Source organism: Sebastes umbrosus, chromosome 14 (genome assembly GCF_015220745.1).
Source record: "Sebastes umbrosus isolate fSebUmb1 chromosome 14, fSebUmb1.pri, whole genome shotgun sequence".
NCBI classification, from domain to species: Eukaryota; Metazoa; Chordata; class Actinopteri; order Perciformes; family Sebastidae; genus Sebastes; species Sebastes umbrosus.
In genome coordinates this window covers 6412630-6433523 of record NC_051282.1, presented here as the reverse complement: position 1 = coordinate 6433523, position 20894 = coordinate 6412630, and the positions used below count along the sequence as shown (strand labels likewise).

At 40.3% G+C, this 20894-nt stretch overlaps 2 protein-coding genes and 1 long non-coding RNA gene across 6 annotated transcripts in view; 2 read left to right on the top strand and 1 right to left on the bottom strand.

Moving 5' to 3' along the window:
- The window catches only part of dnase1 (deoxyribonuclease I), a 33841-nt gene that overhangs the window by 12273 nt on the left and 674 nt on the right, over window positions 1–20894 (bottom strand). The window contains exons 1-9 of one of the 3 annotated variants that reach the window (XM_037791891.1): window positions 17452–17606; window positions 15271–15409; window positions 14203–14291; window positions 13929–14009; window positions 11798–11898; window positions 11107–11219; window positions 10836–10990; window positions 10125–10218; window positions 8591–8780 (exon numbers count right to left, since the gene is read on the bottom strand). The exons of 1 other annotated variant lie outside the window; for it this stretch is intronic. In XM_037791891.1, the coding sequence (XP_037647819.1) occupies window positions 8721–8780; window positions 10125–10218; window positions 10836–10990; window positions 11107–11219; window positions 11798–11898; window positions 13929–14009; window positions 14203–14291; window positions 15271–15408 (831 nt within the window). In that variant the 5' untranslated portion in view covers window position 15409; window positions 17452–17606 and the 3' untranslated portion in view covers window positions 8591–8720. Of the gene's footprint in view, window positions 1–8590; window positions 8781–10124; window positions 10219–10835; window positions 10991–11106; window positions 11220–11797; window positions 11899–13928; window positions 14010–14202; window positions 14292–15270; window positions 15410–17451; window positions 17648–20894 lie in introns of those variants that run through there. One more of the 3 variants, XM_037791888.1, reaches the window with a different exon arrangement.
- The window catches only part of nat15 (N-acetyltransferase 15 (GCN5-related, putative)), a 33487-nt gene continuing 16469 nt past the window's right edge, over window positions 3877–20894 (top strand). Inside the window, exons 1-2 of the mRNA XM_037791893.1 lie at window positions 3877–4093; window positions 4463–5150. Coding sequence (XP_037647821.1) covers window positions 4992–5150 — 159 coding nt within the window. The 5' untranslated portion in view covers window positions 3877–4093; window positions 4463–4991. The remainder of the gene's footprint in view (window positions 4094–4462; window positions 5151–20894) is intronic.
- LOC119501492 lies at window positions 5172–7790 on the top strand. Of its 2 annotated transcripts, XR_005209841.1 has the most exons (3): window positions 5172–5205; window positions 5918–6038; window positions 6508–7790. It is a non-coding gene; the product is annotated as an uncharacterized LOC119501492 (long non-coding RNA). The 2 variants fall into 2 exon arrangements; XR_005209840.1 differs by lacking the exon at window positions 5172–5205 and having other exon boundaries at window positions 5521–6038.

Sequence of the window (20894 nt, the reverse complement as noted above, 5' to 3'; positions counted from 1 at the left end):
AGCCACCGGCTTTTCCCCAGCTGAGTTGCTGCTTAGAGGATCTTTGAAGGGACCTTTTGCCAGAGCTTTTGAGCCCTCTTCTCAGGTCCCACGTGCGCTGAAAAATGTCCAAGCTCTGGTAGAGTCCAATCTGGCACAGGCAAAAAGGAAACAGGCTCATACCTACAACAAAAACAGGCGACATGTCACATATGAAATGAAGGATAGGGTCTGGATGAAAGCCCATCCCGTCTCCAAGGCTGCCAAAAATTACACAGCTAAACTGGCCCCACGATGGATTGGTCCGTACCGCATTGTTGAGCAGGTAGGCCCTGTGAATTACAGGATTGTGCGTGAGGACACCGGAAAGGATCTAAGGGTGGTTAATGTGTGTGATTTGAAGGAGTGTCGGTCAACCTCTGTTGAAGTGGAGGCTCAGGAGAGAGAGGCGGTCATGCACATTTTTCTGGACAGTGACACTAGTGATGAGGATGAATTTATGGGTTTTTTGTGACATTGTATTAAAGGTAAATAACTGTCTAAAGGATGTGTGTAAAACACCTTGGAGGCGGTGTTTATTATATGGGGGAGGGAGTGTGGCAGCTGCCAATTCTCTGGTGCTTGCTGTTGTTTCCCTTTTCCCTGGTGTTTTTTTGGTTGAGTTGCTGAGTGATTAGAGGGTTATTCAGTTCACCTGTTGCGCAGGGTGTGGGGACTGGCTCTTAAATGATAGTTGAGAGCAGCTTGGTGCATTCCCCTCTTGGCCAATCAGGGTGTAACGACGCCCTTTCTGTAGGGCTTAAAAGAGGAGGGAAACTGCACACCCAGGGTCATTCTGATCTCTCCTTCACTCAATGCAACATGTGTTATCAGTTTTACCAGAAACTCTGGTCTGTTTTGGGCCCTTTTGGGATTCTGTGATCTTTGTGTTTTGTTTGTTGAGAGTGTTGACTCTCCTAGTTGGGGAAACAAGTTAAGTGCCAACCAATTGGGTTACCTGCACTGGGACGTTTAGGTACTATTTGTGCAACGATCTGGCTTGCCTTACAATAGCCTAACGCCTGTAGGCTGTATTTTTGTATTCTATTCATTTGTTGATTTTCAATGAAAACCTTTATACCCATTTCTTTTAGTGTATTTTATTTGGGAAAACTTTAAAGGAGGGTAAAAGGAAAAGCAAAACCAATATTTCAGTTTCCTTAATTGTTTGTTAATATAGAGGCATTTGTTCATTATTGAAGAGGCATTTGTTCATTATTATTATTAAGAAGGCATTTTATTTTATATTATTATGTGGATGGGAACTGTTTTTCAGTCTTCTGACTGAACAACTAAAGTCTGGGGAACTCAGTACCGCCACAAAACCAAGTTAGTAACATGCATTAATGGGACAGGAATTCTGTAAAACAGCAGGCCTGGATCGTGTCAATCTATGGACACTGGAGAACCACATAGGGGTAAAGTTGGTGTCATAGTACCTGACATCCTCAAAGCTCTATGCAAACATGCATTTCTATATTATTTTACATCTTCAAAGACAGGGTTTTGCAATAAGTGGAGAATTTATTTGTAGTGGTTGACCCCTGGGCAGGGTTGCAGAGACTTGTTAAACTTTGCAGGTGCACATCTATAACATTATTAGCTATAAACATGTCACGAGACTGTGAGTCAAATAGTTTTAAAGATCCAGTGTGCAAGATTTAGGGGGACTCATTGGCAGAAATGAATATAATATTCTTAACTATGTTTAAGTGTATAATCACCTGAAACTAAGAATCATTGTGTTTTCGTTAGCTCAGGATGAGCCGTTTATATCTATATATTTATAGTCTGCCCTAGAGAGAGCCTTTAGCGTTTTTATGTTACCTGAAGGTCACCGTAGTTCTCCGACACGCTTGGAAAGGGAGTAGTAAGTGGAGGGGTATCAGTTGGTTGCATGTTATGTACCATGGAGGACTCAATAAATATAAATAAAAATAAATATAGTCTATGATTATATTATTATATATTATTATCATATTTGAATAAAATACATAAATAAATACATTTATAAATATATATAAAATACATTTAAAAAATAAAAGCAAAAATAAATAAATACATTTTAAAAATCATAAAAAATAAATACATGAACAAATAAAGGTGAAAATTAATCAGAAGAGTAAATAAATACGGGAATTAATACAAAGGTAAATAAAAAAAAAAGCAAATTAAAACAGAAATATCAATCTATGTCACAATTTATTAATTAATTAGTTATTTTTTTATTTATTCATTTATTTTTTATTTTGGCAGGTTCTGTCCTCCATACACCTTTACCAGCTGCAACGTTAGTGACACTTTCACATTAATTATAATCTAGTAATATAATATACATTATTTTGAAATGGACCATTCTGCATAATGAATAGCTTACTTTTACTTTTGGTACTTAAATAGATGCTAATGCTTTTGTACTTTTACTGAGATAAAATTTTGAATGCTGGACTTTTACCTGTTAGAGTATTTCTACACTGTAGTATTGCTACTTTTACATAAGTAAACTATCTGAGCACTTACTCCAGCACTGTTGGCAGCACAGCAATGAGGAAACAGGACAAGTGAGTGGATTCTTTATTTCCTAGTCCACACTAGTCCAGCAGGTGGCGATAAAGCACTAATATGTTTGATACCAACAGACAAATAAACAGTAATATTTCAAATTTAACAGATAGTCCCATATAGGTAAAAAAATACAAAAGAAAATTATGTGATAACAAATAAAAACATAAAAAGAAATAATATAAAGTAACACAAAACATATACAGAATTCAAATGATGAGGCTTACAGTAATATTTTTATGGATACCAGCACATATAGGGGTCAAAGGAAATTAAATGGTAGATAAGATTGCAAAGAAGGCTAAAAAAAATAACGACATTGATTTGACAGTTAGCTTCAGCAAAACAGAAATGAAGAGATTGAATTATTAAACAGAAACTGAGGGAAAGGTGGCAGAAGCAATGGGAGGAAGAGAGGAAAGGACGGTGGTTTTACAGAGTTCAAAGGAAAGTGGGAGAAATGAGGTGTGTAGGAAGGAACAGGAGAGATGAGACAATCATATCAAGACTTAGATTTGAAACCACTGGACTAAACAGCACACTATTTAAAATAGGTTAACATGACACAGGTAAATGTAGTTATTGTGGACAAGAGGAAATGGTGGAGCCTGTTCAAGTTCAAGTTCAACTTGATTGTCATTTTTCCATATGACAGTACACAGTTAAAACGAAATGTCGTTTTAACCAAGGTGCAAACACAGACATACAAAAACAGTCACAAACATAGAACATAACACAGTGAACAAAGTGCGATGGTGCAGCACAATAAAAAGTGGATGACAGGATATTAACAGAGTAAAGCAGTATAAAAGCAATCAGGTCTTTAAAAGTGCTATAAATAAAAACCCAATGACTATCCAGTAGTTCTCCTTGTATAAATACCTAATAAATAGATAAATAGAAGTGTCAGTGCAAATAGTGTCAGTGCAAATAGTAGTGTTGTGTTGCATTGTGAGAGATATGAGGCAGAAAGAAGGCATTTGAGTCAAGGCCTCAAAGAGATTAAAGTACACTTTGATTTAATAGATATTCTACAAAAGACCTCAGTTCAGATCGATCAATGCCAGACTATGCAGCTGCTCCATCAACACTCAACATAACGTCACCTAGGCTTAAATACGGATGCAACGTTGTTGTTTATACCATAGACAGTCTGTGGTGTATACACATACATTTATACACAGAGTTTGGTCCGGTCTCTGTACAAATATGATGTACTATCATAGATCTGGATGTCCACAGACGGCTACAATATTTTTTCCTCCATTTCTTATTCAACTAATGTCAGGACATCAGGAGGAGAATCTCAACACTGATAGACTTTCGCGAGACAGCGTCACGCGAATTTCTCGCTCGAGTTAAAATATTTCAACTCCCGCAAATACGCAAATGACGCAAATTTTGCGTGTTTGCGTCACATCATTCGTGTCGCCCGGTGTAAATTTGCGTCTATCGCCCCTTTGCATTGACTTTGCATGTAATTGCTGCACGAAAAGTTTTCTTCGCTCTTGGTGTGAACACACCATTAGGGTTGGAGTTTGAAGTATTTTATCAAATCTGCATCCAAATGCGAATTTGTTAATTGTCATTAAACATTACTACATACTTTGTAGAAGGAAAACATGTAAAGGAACTATCAAAAATCCAACACTTTTTTCTGTTTTACATTGATAAGTGCTTATTCACTGCACTTGTGCATCCACATTAGTTGACTATGGCATAAATATATATTGCACTTTTGGTGCATTCACAATCAATTTTGAGAAGTGTGCCCACTAGAAATGTAAGTGTGTGAAATCTTGGTAGTTTTTATTATTGTGTTATGAATATAGCCTGCATGGCCTTACAAGACACCACAAGTTCATATAAGCCAGATCCAGAGTAAGTCAGAAATTAAGAAAACCAAGTTGAACAACTTTCACAATCAGATCATCAGATGTTTTTCAGACGATTTTCTACAAAAGATTAATAACATTTACTATATACTGTATATATACTGTATATAGAGCCTTCTTTTCCTGACTTTAGAGACAAAGTTAGGAACTCAAACACAACACAAAATTAAACAACATCTTCACTCTTTTAAATCATAATAGTATGTACACTACAAATGAAAATGGGACTCACTTTCCATTTCTCCCAATTCACACAGCTTGCACAACCAGTTTTCCTGCCGAATGCTTTTGGATCTGCCAACCTCCAGAGGAAGAATTCCAGTTATTTCAGCTATGACAAGATATTATCAAACTTTAATAAAAGCTTTCTTTATCAGAGTTAGTTAACATTACAGCATATTTTGCATAAAATGTATTTTGCATGCGGCTGCATGCACTGGACCGTGAAGGTTTGGTACGAATACACAAACCGTTCCAGCCCTAATAAAGAATCCCATTATTTTGCTAACTTTTTGAATGCTAACCCTTCTGACCTCTGACTGCAGGTACCCAGACTCATGGTATCAGGACATCACCTCCAACAAGAAGTTATTTTCCCTTGCTGCCACCTTCAGAGGAGGCATTGTGGGAATGATTGTGGCCGAGATCAAAGGCCGGACCAAAGTACACAAAGAGGTACGATGTTCAGCGCTGTTACCCAGTCGCTCCCACAAAACACAAGGCTCTTGAAGTTGGTCTCTGTAGAGATGATGTCTCTAGCCGTGTTTCCATTCACATATTTTTATGCTCATTTCAAACGGGTCCCTTGACCTCTGACCTCCAGATATGTGAATGAAAATGGGTTCTATGGGTACCCACGAGTCTCCCCTTTACAGACATGTCCACTTTATGATAATCACATGCAGTTTGGGGCAAGTCATAGTCAAGTCAGCACACTGACACACTGACAGCTGTTGTTGCCTGTTGGGCTGCAGGTTGCCATGTTATGATTTGGGCATATTTTTTATGCTAAATGCAGTACCTGTGAGGGTTTCTGGACAATATTTGTCATTGTTTTGTGTTGTTAATTGATTTCCAATAATAAATATATACATACATTTGCATAAAGCAGCATATTTGCCCACTCCCATGTTGCTAACAGTATTATATACTTGTCAAAACTCCCTTTAAGGTAAATTTTGAACAGATAAAAAAATGTGTGATTAATTTGCGATTAATCGCAATTAACTATGGACAATCTTGTGATTAATCACGATTAAATATTTTAATCGATTGACAGCCCTAGCAAGTTTTTGCCAGATTTCGCAATTTGCGGGTTACCTTCTAGACACGACCAGATGAAGTGAAAATGTTTATCAGATTCCATTTTTGATGATGACGTTTGCACGGACGGTGGCTCTGAGTGATCAAACAACCCTCTTTTGCCTTTGTTGGCTCTGCAGTTGGGGCTGCTCTACAACCCGTCAGAGGCCCTGAAGATAGGAATGTAGGACCAGCTGGTACCTGAAGACCAGGTCCTCACCACAGCCACGCAGGCCATGACCAAGTGGTTGGCTATTCCAGGTATATTAACAGGTGTTATAGCATACATGATCAGTGAACTGGCCAGTGAAGCTACATTTTTATGCTCTTCCACCTGTGGTTCTTTAGCTTCAGTGTTTGTTCACACGGAAAAGCGAGTAATGCGAAGCAAATTTTCGCTAGACATGCCTAAGAGGAGGAGGGGTTTCCCTCCATATAGATACCAACAACGTTTCATCAACCATGGCTAAAATAACCACTATTGTGCTTTGTAAATGTTGTGGAAGTCCCAGATACGTTGGAAAAACAAACTCCCCTGAAATGAATCGAATCAAAATCGTATCATGGCAGACTTTGTGATATCGGCAAATAACGTATTATTGAAACTGGTGATTTACAGCCCTACTACCTATTGGTGCTACCAATCAAGTTACCAGTACCAGCATTAATGCAGGGGCAGAAAAACTTCACTCCACTTTTGGAGCTAATTGTTCATCTGTTGACTTTACAGACCACGCCAGACAGATCACCAAGTCCATGATGAGGAAGCCAACCATCGACAAGCTAACATCCAACAGGGAGGATGACATCAAAGATTTTGTCAACTTCATCACCAAGGACTCCATTCAGAAGTCGCTCGGCATGTATATGGAGATGCTTAAAAATAGAAGGGGCTAGAGGACAGAGGGAAACATAGAAAATGACACAAATATACACGCATCCAGGGGGAGATGGTGAGGTTAGTTGAAAACACATCTGCCGTCAGTGTCATGTGCTTATTGGTGTCAACTTGCTAAGATACTTGAATACTAGCTCACCTTCATAACAGTGTTCAACCAGGAAGTTCGGCAGAGAGATACCCAGGATTGACATCAATGATTCAGTGACAAATGAACTTTTTTAATGTACTTTCAAACCTTCCGCTCAATCGAAGAATCTTTTTTGTAAACTAAGGACATGCTAACAGATAAACACTGTTAATCCAGTGGTTTCCAACCTGGGGTCTGGGCCCCCCTTAGGGGGCCGCCAAAGATCACTGGGGGTGCGCCAGGATTTGTCTACTCTGAAGTTGTCAAACTTAGGTTTGCTCATGTATAACTAAAATCAGAATAACACAATTGCTGGATAATTTATACAAAAGTCTGTATATAAAACTGTTTAAAAAGATATACATTTTTTGCTACTTGGAAGCAAAATCTAACAAAATATTCTGCTGCAGTCCATATTTGTTGGTGTTTAGCCTTTCAAAAACAACATTTTTACTGTGGTCAAAAAAAACTATTTGCTCTCCCGCTTGACACATACAAAGGAGGCCCACACCTGTATTAACGGGGCGGTCTAGCAGCAGTCAAATAACACCATAAATTACACTTATTTTTTTGACCACAATAACAAAAAAAATATTTTGGCTCTAACATTATTATAGTAAATTTATGAAGTTGTTACAAACCGCTATTTAAATCCATTCATTACACTTCTCAGCTCATGTGTTCTTGGTTTTGGAAAAGCAACCTATGTTGTTGAGCTATGATTGGACAATTGCTGTTTGGGGGAGGGGTTTAGTGAACAGTCAGTTATTGCCACAGACAGGTCTCCAACAAGTGCCTAGCTTTACTGCACCTTCAAGAACTATAACAACTAATGGAAGTGTCTTTGGGTGCATTTGAACAGCCCACAGTGGGAAAAGCCTTTTGTGATCTCTGAATAAATGGGTGTATTTACTGTATGTGGTCAGAAGATTTAATGATGTGATTAAAGAATGAGTTGAAGGTGTCAAAATCACTGTCACTTTAATTTTTGGCTGTATACTTTATCTTAAAGGGGACCTATTATGCTTTTTCCCTTTCCTTTAGTGGGTTATATAGTTTTTTGTGCATGTAAAAGGTCTGCAATGTTACAAAGTCCACACCAAAGGGAGCCTGAAAGGCCTCGCTTGAAGTCCCGTCTTTTCTTCCGTAACATGGTGATATCACCAAGTAACACACTTTGCTATATCGGCTAGTTTGGCACGCCCTCAAACAAAGCTAGTTAGAGCGGAGCTGGAGTCCAAAGAGTTTTGTTCGGTTGACCAATCCCAACAGAGTGGGCCAGCTCACCAATCCGGGCAGACTGGGCTTTTCAGGAGGGGACGGGGTTGGGGCAGGGCGATACAGAGCATTTCAGACAGAGGGTAACATGTTCTGGTAGAAACCCCAAATACAAGTATGCACCTGCAAATTAGCATAATAAGTCCTCTCATCTTCATGGTCACATTGACAGATATAGTCTGCTACTCGGCAGGTGCCATGATAATATGCAAATAGCTTCAGTTTTAGTGCAACCATTTTGAATTCCTGCCACTGTAAATTGTACTGCTCTAGATACAATGAAGGTGAATGGACTTTTTTTTGTGCTGCTCAAAACGTTTTAAAAATGTCAAACTTAGTGTGTCCTTTGAGAATCGACCCAGTTCCCTAGATAAACATTGCACTTCAGTAGAAAGTGTTATCCAAATATATATATATAAAAAAAGATCTCTTATCAAATGCTTACAAGGGGCTTTTTTTCATGCTCTTAATCTTTTATGCACATAAATAAGAGACTTGACTCTCCAAAGCATTTGGCAGATTTGTTTAATTTGGTCTTGTAAATTCAATGCTGCATGGTTGCAGAGAAATCCCCCACTGAGCAATCATAATTCAGATCCAGCCTGGAGGTCTGTAGGCTGGTTGCAGGTTTCATGATTCAGGCAGCAGCAGCCATCAGCTCCACCTGAACAGGGAAATGGTCACTGACAGCCTCTGCCTGAGAGAGATAGAGAAAACTTTGTAGTGGATTTCCCCATGGTACAAGTTGTTAGTCCAGCTTGGCATACAGATTGCCTCAGTTAAACAGAAATCAGGTGTTTTCTTTTTACAATATGTTTTATTATGTAGGCTACTGTAAAACTCAATATAGGTCATAGATTGTATAGAAGTCTATGAGAAAATGTTTATATTATTATCTTACTATTATTACCTCAGTAAACATTGTAAACATGAGTTTATGGTCTCAATCGCTAGTTTCAAGTCTTCTTCAATACAGCATGATGTTCATTTAGTAAATTATGGTCCCATTTAGAGTCAAACAGACCATAAAGCAGGGGATGCTTTAGGGCGTGGCTACGTTGTGATTGACAGGTCGCTACCATGTCTTATAGAGAGGCAAAGTCCCGTCCCCTCCGGTGGACCACCATGGGACCTTATTATTATTCGTAAGAAATATGAACGGTAGTCAACGGTGAGCGACTAATCCTTTTTTGATCCCGTTTGAACTGCACCATGAATCACACATATAATGTTTGGCAATTTAAAACATAATCTTGCAAGTCAAGAAAGTCGCTTTTTGTTGAAAAACTGTGAAACTGTGAAGACTGTGAAAATACATAATTAGAAAGACTACACGCTTCCCGGCTGATAAAAAGACCAGGAGTCACTGGATAAAACACATCAGGTAAGATAACCTTTCATTTGTGCGTGGAACATAGCTGAGTTAGCCAGCTAGCTAGTGTTGGTGACGTATATTGTGCGAGACCAGAGAAACTGAGCGGTTCCACACAAAACTAATTGATATTACGACAAAATGTGACTTTTTTGACTTGAAAAATTATCTGTGTATTATACGTGATTTGTGGCGCAATTTAAACGGGTTCAAAAAAATATTTCTCTCACCGTTGACTACCGTATTTATTTTTTCTGAAATGAGGTCCCATGGGGTCCACCGGAAGGGGAGGGACTTTGCCTCTCTATTCAGCGTTCAGTTGTACTTAGCTCCACCCTCTCGTGTCACTTCTGGTTGCAAAAAAACAACATGGCGACAGCCAGATTTCACGATGGCGACGACCAAAATGCCAAACTCGAGCCTTAAAAACCGCAGTCCACAAACCAATGGGTGACATCACGGTGACTACGTACGCTTCTTCACTTCGTCACTGTGCACTGACTTTGCCCTCACTACACTTCTACATCACTGCTGCAAGGTGAAAACATAAAAGGCCAAGCACGAACAAGATCTTAAGTCGGTGTTAAGTTACTCTCAATAGACTCAGCGCATTTGTACCTTGCAACTGAAGTGAATTATATTACAGAGGAGAATTAAAGTTGTTTTTACCTCATCTTGGCTGAGATGATAGGCCACCATGTAGTCAAAGACCTTAGCACTGTCGTGCACCACTCCCCTCATCATGTTAGTAGTGACCACAATCCTGCAAATACAGGAAGAGGGGAAGAATTAAGAGTCAGTGCGTGTGTGTCATGGATGTATTAAAAGAACTGGATACAGCGTTGGAGGCGGGGCGCCGTTCATTCCTATGAGAGTTGCTCAGTGGCGCATGAAGACAAAATGGCTCCACTTCCGTCTGGAAAAGTACCCAGATCTTCTGGCGATCTTCCGCATCTATTGGGCCCATCAGACATGCGCGGTAGCGTCCGCTTGGTTACATGACTCGGTCTCGACTGCGCAGTCATCACGGTGTGGGTCTCATTATTCACATGAACGGAGGAAGGGAAATAACTCTGGATTCAGCTATTAGTGCATTTTCCAACTTTTAAAACCTAATTTTTTAAATAAGGGTTATTAGAGTGTTCATACTGGGGAGTTTATTTACCTAAAAAAATGATCCGCTGAGCTACCGACGTCTCATTCCCAATGTAAGTCTATGGGGAAAAAGTATTTTTGGGCCCAATGGCATCACGTGACGGACACGGAAGTTGTAGTACCACCGTTTGGCCACTACGAAAATTGAGATCAACGACCGGCGCTCTTCCTGGGGGCTTGTGTGTGTGCATGTAAGTGTCCATGACAGTGTCTGCGTGTGTCCACCTGTCATAAGGGCAGTTACTGTGTGACACTGTGGTGTCAACCCCGTCGGTGATCAGCCAGTGGAAACTCTTGTTTGTGAAGAGGCGGATCTGCTCCCATTTGGAGCCCGATACATAACTGCAGCCTGCATTGAAGTCGCCCAGCAGCACGATGTCCTGCCGGAAGAATTGAAATGGTTCAACCTCTCTCCATCTCATATTTTACGTGTTTTTTTAACAGTTCTACTAAATATTTGGTTTTGTGAGTGGGTGTCTTTGTGGAGAATATTCACATTGGTGCTCCAGCGTGTGACGACATCAGTCACCACATCATAGAGAGCATCTATTTCCTCCACAGCTTTCGTTGGGCAGGTGTGCTGGGGGATCAGAACAAAGTTCCTCACAGCTGGAAAACAGGAGGGAGGAAGGAGTGAATTAAGAGAGAAATGCTTGAAGGTGAAGAGACAAGTTGAGAGTTTTGGATATGGTAGACATCAATCATTTTAACAAAAAGCAACGAAACGGTTCGTATGATTATCTTACGAAAATGTATTCCTCCTTTTTCGTGCATTTTCCTACAAATGTCCGACAACATGTAACACCCGTGTCAATTTCCCCTCATTACATACAGTATAGTCTTTTCAAAATAAACTTCCGTCTTCACAGGATTGGTTAGGTTTAGGCAAAGAAACCACTTAGTTAGGTTTAGGGAACAAAACTACTTAGTTAGGTTTGGGAAAAGATCATGGTTAAGGTTAAAATAACTCTGGAAGTGGTGTAATTTATGGCAGTTACATGACAAATAAATCAACGTTGACTTCTGGTTTCACACGGGATACCTCTTCCATTTATTGCTCTTTATACTTCTTGGTTAACGATTACGTGGATTACATATAAATTGATGTCGTGGGATATATACGAATTGCAGCGCATTACTTTTCATTGGTATAGCTACAAATGGTGTATGAGGCTTCCAGGTCCTACCGGTTTGTTCGGAGGTGAACATGACGACGAAGGGCTTTCTGCTGAAGGTGTCATAGGTGTCATCGTAGGTGTAGCTGTCAACCACGGACACCATGTTCTCCCTGGAGAGGAAAAATACTACTCAACCACATCTGTCATTGCCTGTAAAGCTTTACTTTTGAAGAAGTTTTCAAACAGTGTGTAAAGTTCATCAACTCTTTTTCATAGTCAGCTATTTGCAGCATTACTCGAGCAAAAGTTATTTATCAGTCTTGTGTCTTCTTGGGCTTTTACACCAATAAAACAAGCATATTGTGTCCAAAACTCCCACACACGTTTGCTTTGGGCCAATGGAAACTCTGATATGATTGTGACACTGCACGTCAATCTGTCATGAATCTGTCACTTCACTCAGGGAGCAACAAACCGTTCCTGCTGCTGCTTAGCTTGACTTATTAGCCAGCTAGCTAGCTTGCGAGTATGGAGGACTATTTGAGTCAGTCCACATCGTCCAGCGATGCTAAACCCAAACTAGCCAAATTGAGAAAATATGACGACAGTCATATTGAGTTTGGTTTTATTGAGAACAGCGACGGGAGACCAAAATGCCTCATGTGTCTTCCTGTGCTAGCCACACACTGTATATAAGAAGTGGACCTAGTTTGTGATGCCCCCATTGGTTTGTGGACTGCGGTTTTGAAGCCTTGAGTTTGGAATTTTGGCCGTCACCATCTTTGTATTTGGCCATTGCCATGTTGTTTTGTTGCAACCAGAAGTGACACGAGAGGGTGAAGCACAACCGAACGCTGAATAAGACATTTTCAGGTGACCAAAAAGGTTATAATTACCTTTCATGAACTGAAAACAAACTGTGAAAGGGTTCAAGTTTTAAGACGAAAACACGGACAACCCCAGACCAGACAGCGCCTGGTAGCAACCTGTTTATCACAACGTAGCCCCGCCCTAAAGCATCCCCTGCTTTATGGTCTATTTCACTCTAAATGGGACCATATTTTACAAATGAACATCATGCAGTATTGAAGAAGACTTGAAACTAGCGACTGAGACCAAAAACTCATGTTTACAATGTTTACTGAGGTAATAAATCAAGTGAGAAGTAGGCTCATTTTCACATAGACTTCTATACAATCTGACTTCTTTTTGCAACCAGAAGAGTCACCCCCTGCTGACTATTAGAAAGAATGCAAGTTTAAGGTACTTCTGCACTGGCTTCACTTTTCAGACCCGGAGGTTGCCCTCTGGTGCTAGCGAACAAAGCTATGAAGCCTAGCCAAGCTAAAGCGACATCTGATTATAAAGCACCCAGAATATCAGGGCAAACAAAGTGGCATTAACATCACTCAAATTGAAATGTGTTTCTGTTTATCATTATCAAACAGGTCTGAAGTATTTATATTGAAAAGTTTCAGAACACAATTAGTTCCAATGGCATCCAAGAGTACAAATGGTAGCAAGCATTATCTTTAATCAGTGTTACGATTATGAGGGGGTCCTTGGAAAATTTTCTCCCCTGTAAGGGGTCCCTAAAAAGTTTGAGAACTCCTGCTTTAAAGGTCCAGTGTGTAGGATTTAGGGTGATCTATTGGCAGAAATGGAATATAATATTCACAACTATGTTTTCATTAGTGTATCCTGAAACTAAGAGTTTTGTTTTCTACATAGGGAGCGGGTCCTCTTCACGGAGTCCGCCATGTTGCTCCGCCATGTTTCTATAGTCGCACAGATGTTCTCCCACATTTTTAAGTTACCTGAAGTCCATCATATTTTCTCCAACACGCTTGTAGGGGTGGGACGAGCAGAGGGGTAGGCTATTCAGTTGGTTGCAATCTGCAACCTCACCACTAGATGCCACTAAATCTTACACACTGGTCCTTTAAATGCCTTTAAAATTGAAAGAAATTGCATTTAATGGAATGAAAATGCTAATATCTACTGTATATTGAACCATCTTTCATTAAACACTGTGGTGGAAAGTAACGAAGTACATATACTCAAGTACTATGCTTCAGTACAATTTCGAAGTACTTGAGGGTTTCCATTTTCTGTTATATGCTCCTATTTCACTACATTTCAAACATTAAATGAGAAACAAAAGATAGTTTAACTGTTGTAATGGCTTCTCTCTGTTTACCTGTAGAGGAAAAGATATCTCTCCTTGTAGGTGCTGAGACCCAGAGGCTCACTGGCGATGTACTCGAACTGAGGAGAACCTCTGGGAAAACACACATGCACGCACGCACGCACGCACACACGCACACACACACACACACACACACACACACACACACACACACACATCTGAAATCATAATGTGAATTTATGAGCTTTCCAACCAATCTTCTACAAAAGGTCACCATATTCTGTGTGTAATAATAATACTGTGTTTGCCGTGTGGTTAGTCTTACTTGTTGACATAATTCATGAGTTTATGGATTACTGACAGATCGCTGTCTCGGACTTCCTGGATCAGAATGATGTCATAGCGAAGTACAATCTGAAAGACAAAAACACAAAACAACACATATTTGGTGAAAGTTCTTGTGGCAGTGGTGTCTTATTACATTAGTGGATGGTTTCTAGTGTTGTCGATTCAAGTATGGTTCTCCTAAAACAAACAGAAATAGAAATAAAACACATGAACCAACAAAACATCTATTTTTCCAGTATAATTACGTAATCTGTGCTCACTATTGTTCTAGTTAGTAAAGGGGCACTCCACTAGATTCTACACATAAAAAATTCACAAGTTATGGGAATTACTCCCACGACCTGTGAAAAGAGCTGTATAATGTCTTATGCGGCTCTGGAGGGGAAAACAATCCCTATGATGTCATAGTGATGTCATCAGGGTTAAATGAGCTCGGGCTTAGACAACACAAACAGAATCCTACGTTACAAACTGGGAATGTAGCATTTTAACCAGCAGTAGGCAGGAAGTTTTTGGTATCGTTGGGCAAAAATCCCATAATAACCTTTCAGCATATTGCAATTCAAGTGTTCTGAGAGAAAACTAGAATTCTGCACCTCCTCATGGCTCTGTTTTCAGGCCTTAGAAAATCTAGCACATGACGGGAGACTTTGGCCAACAGGTAATTTCAGAAGCCAAGGGGCGTGATGCCAAGTGGCGTGTTGAAAAAAACGCCCCCAGTGTGTAAAGGCCTTTACTCTTGCTGGTCTCTTCAATGTTACCTACCCAAGCTTTAATCCACCTCTTGTGTGTCCCCTTTAATCTCCAAAATCCTCTGAACAATACAGTATTCTAAGTAGATCTAACAACATGTTTATATTTTCTAATGTGCTACCAACTTATTACAATGGAGGGGAGGCCAAATGTAGGCTCAACTTTGTGGTATGTTACTCAGCACCCTTCAAAATATCATCTTTATATTTCAAATGGGGGTATTTGTGATGAGATACAGTTTAAGAAAAAGAAGAATATTGTATGCATAAAAAATAACTGTACAGTTTCTGACCGTGCTGATGTGGTTCATCACTTCTGGTTTGGAGGCTTTCTTGATCCCAAAACACTTGATGTTGAAGGCTCCCAGCAGCAGAGAGGTAGACAGATGCAGCAGGGTCAAAAAAAGACCCAAAGCCCACACCAAGCGCATCCTGGGCCAAAGAGGTCAGATAGTAAAACAATTGTAAAAACTAATGTGTATTTAAAATATATAATTCTAAATCCTGATTGTATGACACATACAGTAGACAGTTATCATGCCTATGTGGGTCACGGGACTCTGAAAGACTCTTGTTCCCTTAGCCTTGCTGTGGGAGTCAGACACGGACGTAACACCTGCACCCCTGGACACATGACAACATGATCCCTATTCCTGCAGTTTATCTAACTGCATGGCACATTTCATGTGCTGCTTTTTGCATGAAGCATGATCCTGGGTAAAATATTACTCCAGTAGGAGAATATTATCCTGTTACCCTGGTTACACTGGTGTGGAGGGGATTCTTGGTGCAAAGGTTGTAAAATACGGACATCAGCTCGGGGGTTACTTTTTGTTATAGTGATTCTACATGTACTGTTGCTGTTTGTTACATTTAGTCAGCCAGAGTAAAAACATGTTATTATTATTATATATATATTATATATAATCCCACCATTACTATAACATAAAGTACCATCTTTGCCTTTAAATAAATGTGGAATGTAAAATCAAGCAAACCCAGTCATGCTGGATTACAGCTACTATGGTGTTAGATAGCCTGCAAGAATTCTATGTAATTCCATGTCATTCTAAAAAACAAACAGGTTTATACTGAATAATTCAAGATTCAAGATTCAAGATGTTTATTGTCACGCCGGTTGTACAGGTACAAACGTGTGAAATACGTTTTGCTGGGAAGCTCCATTAAAATAATAAATTATATTACATTTACATTTACATTACATTTACATTAACATTACAATTATAAAAGGAAATACTTTATACAAGGGCATATTAAGAACATATACAGGCATATTAAGAACATATATATTAAGAATATATACAGTATAAGATATATCTTTGTGTAAGAATGTGTCAAATTAATTATAGATTTAAAAGTCTGATGGCCTGGGGGAAAAAACTGTTCCTCAGTCTGCTGGTGTGAGTCTTGGGGGTCCTGTATCTTCTACCAGAGGGCAGGAGGGAGAACAGGCTGATGTGGGGGTGTGTCGTGTCCTTAATGACCCTCTGGGACTTCCTGAGGCACCGCTGGGTGTAAAGCTCCTGCAGGCTGGGCAGCTCGCACCTGGTGATGTGTTGGGCCGAGCGCACCACCCTTTCCAGCGCCTTACGGTCCACGTTGGTGCAGCTGCCGTACCAGGTGGTGAAGCAGCCTGTCAAGAGGCTCTCAATGGTGCCCTGGTAGAAGTCCCTGAGGATTTGTGGTTTCAGTCTGAAAGTCTTGAGTCGCCTCAGAGCGTACAGTCTCTGCTTGGTCTTCCTGACTACAGCGATGGTGTGGGTGGCCCATGTCAAGTCCTTATGGATGTTGACACCCAGGTATTTAAAGGTGTCCACCCTCTCCACCGCTGTGCCGTTGATGGTGACGGGGGGGTGAGTGCAACCCCCCCTCCTGTAATCAACGATGATCTCCTTGGTCTTTGAGATGTTCAGGGAGAGGTGGTTGTTCTGACACCACTGTTCCAGGGTGGTCACCTCCTCCCTGTAGGCCGTCTCGTCGCCATGGGAGATCAACCCCACAACTGCTGTGTCGTCCGCAAACTTCACGATGGTGTTTGAAGCTCTTGTTGACACACAGTCGTGGGTGTAGAGGGAGTACAGGAGGGGGCTGAGAACACAGCTCTGTGGCCCTCCTGTGCTGAGAGTCAGTGAAGTCGAGGTGAGGTTGTCGATTCTCACCATCTGGAGGCGTCCCGTCAGGAAGTCCAGGATCCAGTCACACAGTGGTGTGTTCAGGCCCAGATCCTTTAGCTTACTGTCGAGCCTGGAGGGCACTATAGTGTTGAACGCTGAGCTGTAATCCACGAACAGCATTCTCACATAGGTGTCCCTTCCTTCCAGGTGGGAGAGGGCGGTGTGTAGGACGTAATTCATCCATATTACTGTAATTTAAATTAAAAAAAACCTACTTATCATTGCTCAGCTTGCATCTGCTGTTTTTGCATGACAGAAGAGTCAGAGGTGCATATCTACCTGCTTCTGTGAGTTGCGTTAGGAAGGAGAAGGCCTGTTGTAAGCAGAGCACAGAAGCTTGCTTGTGTGAATCCACAGAGGAGGCTCCACTACAACTGCTGAGCAGAAACAATGATAGTGTCTCTCGTGAGGTTTTTATCTATCTGAAAGTGCATGTGACTGGGTCAGGCTGGGGCGGGGTGAACAGAGGAGGTGTGTTATGGATGGTGTGATGGAATTTTCCATCAATTCCTCTCTTATTGGTAGAAAGGTCAGAGTGTTTGTCAGAGTGTCCCTCTGTTGACATTATTGGGTTGAAGTCCTGTCTAGAGGAGCCACCGTTATCTGTAGCTGGGCCTGTAGTGGAGACCGTAGAGCCAGTCGCTAGGGCAACCAGGGTCAGAGATGCCAGAGGAGCGAAGTAAGTCAAAACATGATAAGGGGTAAGACACTGAGCACCAGGGAGGAAGGACAGAGTTGTGAGGCCTTCATGCAGAGAGCACCTCATTGTGGAGACCTGACAATTGCTCCTTGATCAAGCTTCAATAAACCTTCTTTTGTAAGACATCATCAGCTCCGGGACCTCTTCCTTCCAAAGTTAACTTGTGTATCAATTATTCCATCACAGATGGGGTATGGGGTTTCCAGGTCATGGAGGTTCTTAGCTCCTGGGCAAAATAGACTCTGCATGGCGATGGTTTTACGTCTGTATGTCGGTGTTACAGTTACATTAAAACCAGTTGCCTTGATGAATGAGTTTGCTCATACTTATTACTACATGTATGTCCTCTCATATCATCAGATCAAATAAAATGAATGCGGCAGTAATGTAGGTAGAATTTTTTTAGTTTAGTTTAGTTTAGTTTAGATCCCCATTAGCTACAGCCCGTTTCACTCCAGTTATTGCAAATCATATCATACATCCTACAAGAAGTAAGTAGCCTACATTAAAAATTGTTTTGTCTTTTTGCTTTTATACTCTTTGGATGGCATCATAAGTTGTATTTTAAAGTTTGTACGTTTTTTGTTCTGTAAAACAGCAGGTCCGGATCGTGTCAATCTATGGACACTGTGGAACCACATAGGGTTAAAGTCGGTGCCCTACCTGACATCCTCAAAGCTCTATGCAAACATGCATTTCTATATTATTTTACATTTTCAAAGACCGGGTTTTGCAATAAGTGGAGAATTTATTTGTAGTGGTTGACCCCTGGGCAGGCTTGCATATTTCTCAAACTAATTCTGTGAGAGACTTGTTAAACTTTTCAGGTGCACATCTATAACATTATTAGCTATAAACATATCACGAGACTGTGAGTCAAATAGTTTTAAAGATCCAGTGTGCAAGATTTAGGGGGACTCATTGGCAGAAATGGAATATAATATTCATAACTATGTTTAAGTGTATAATCACCTGAAACTAAGAATCATTGTGTTTTCGTTAGCTCAGGATGAGCCGTTTATATCTATATATTTATAGAGTCTGCCCTAGAGAGAGCCTTTAGTGTTTTTATGTTGCCTGAAGGTCACCGTAGTTCTCCGACACGCTTGGAAAGGGAGTGGTGAGTGGAGGGGTATCAGTTGGTTGCAATCTGCAACCTATCCACTAGATGCCACTATCCTACACACTGTTCCTTTAATCGCTTTATTATTTTAGGTTATGTACCATGGAGGACTCAATAAATATAAATATAAATAAATATAGTCTATGAATATATTATTATATATTATTATCATATTTAAATAAAATAAATAAATAAATACATTTAAAAAATATATATAAAATACATTTTAAAAATAAAAGCAAAAATAAATAAATACATTTAAAAAAATCATAAAAATAAATACATGAATAAATAAAAGTGGAAATTAATCAAAAGGGTAAATAAATAAGGGAATTAATACAAAGGTAAATACATAAAAAAGCAAATTAAAACAGAAATATTAATTTATGTCACATTTTATCAATTAATTAATTACTACATTTATTTTAATATTATTTTTGCTTCTTTCAATGGCATATTTATTTATTTATCGAGTTGTTTATTTATTTATTTATTCATTTATTTTTGATTTTGGCAGATTCTTTCCTCCATACACCTTTACCAGCTGCAACATTAGTGGCACTTGCACATTACTTATAATCCAGTAATATAATATACATTATTTTGAAATGGACCATTCTGTATAATGAATAGCTTACTTTAACTTTTGGTACTTTATGTAGATGCTAATGCTTTTGTACTTTTACTGAGGTAAACTTTTGAATGCAGGACCTTTACTTGTTACTTGTTAGAGTATTTCTACACTTTAGTATTGCTACTTTTACTTAAGTAAATGATTTGAGCATTTACTCCAGCACTGTTGGCAGCACAGCAATGAGGAAACAGGACAAGCGAGTGGATTCTTTATTTCCTAGTCCACACTAGCCCAGTAGGTGGCGATAAAGCACTAATAAACTGGGAAAAAAAAGTTCGGAAACTTGTGTTTGGTCGATTATTTCTCTGTTGTTACAATGCTAATTGGCATTGTATTTTACATCGCTGGACAGCCTGTTTATTTACCTTCACAATGATGTCCAACTTTTAAGGATCATGCATTTGTGGGATGAGCAGCACAGCTGATTATGTGGGTAGCGCCCAATCATCCTCATGCTGGTCACCAACCTGGTCACACGTTGCTGTGGGATGGCGTTCCATTCCTCAACCAGGATTCGTTGCAGGTCAGCCAGCATGGTTGTGTTGGTCACTCTAACACATACAGCACGCCCAAGCTGATCCCACAAGTGTTGAATTGGGTTGAGGTCTGGACTCTTGGCAGGCCGTTCCATTCTCTCTACTCCCACATTGTGGAGGTAGTCTGTGTTAACCCTGGCTCTGTGTCATCTTGGAGGATGAAGTTAGGTCCCAGATTGTGGAGATATGGGATCGCCACTGGCTGCAGAATCTCATCCCGACATCTCACTGCATTGAGATGGCCTTCAATGATGACAAGCCTTGTTTTGCCAGTGAGGAAGATGCCGCCCCACACCATGCCACTGCCCCCACCAAAAGCTGTTACTCCATCGGTGCAACAATCAGCATAGCGTTCTCCACATCGTCTCCATACTTTGACCCTGCTATCCAACTTTGGCAGACAGAACCTGGACTCATCACTGAACATGACATTCCCCCACATGTTCAGGTTCCATTGTCTGTGTTGTCGACACCAGCGCAAACGGGCCTGACGGTGAAGGGCAGTCATTGCAGGCTTCCTGGTAGCCTTATGAGAATACACTGTTTACCATTGGCAGAGCATTTTGGCAAATTTTTCTTGGGCGCTACCCACATAATCAGCTGTGCTGCTCAACCCACAAATGCATGACCGAAACTCTGACGAGCGCCACGACGCCTGCCACAGGGCTCTACGACTAATTTTTTTTTAAAATTATGATGGTGCCTTCAAATGAAACTTGTGAGCTCGTG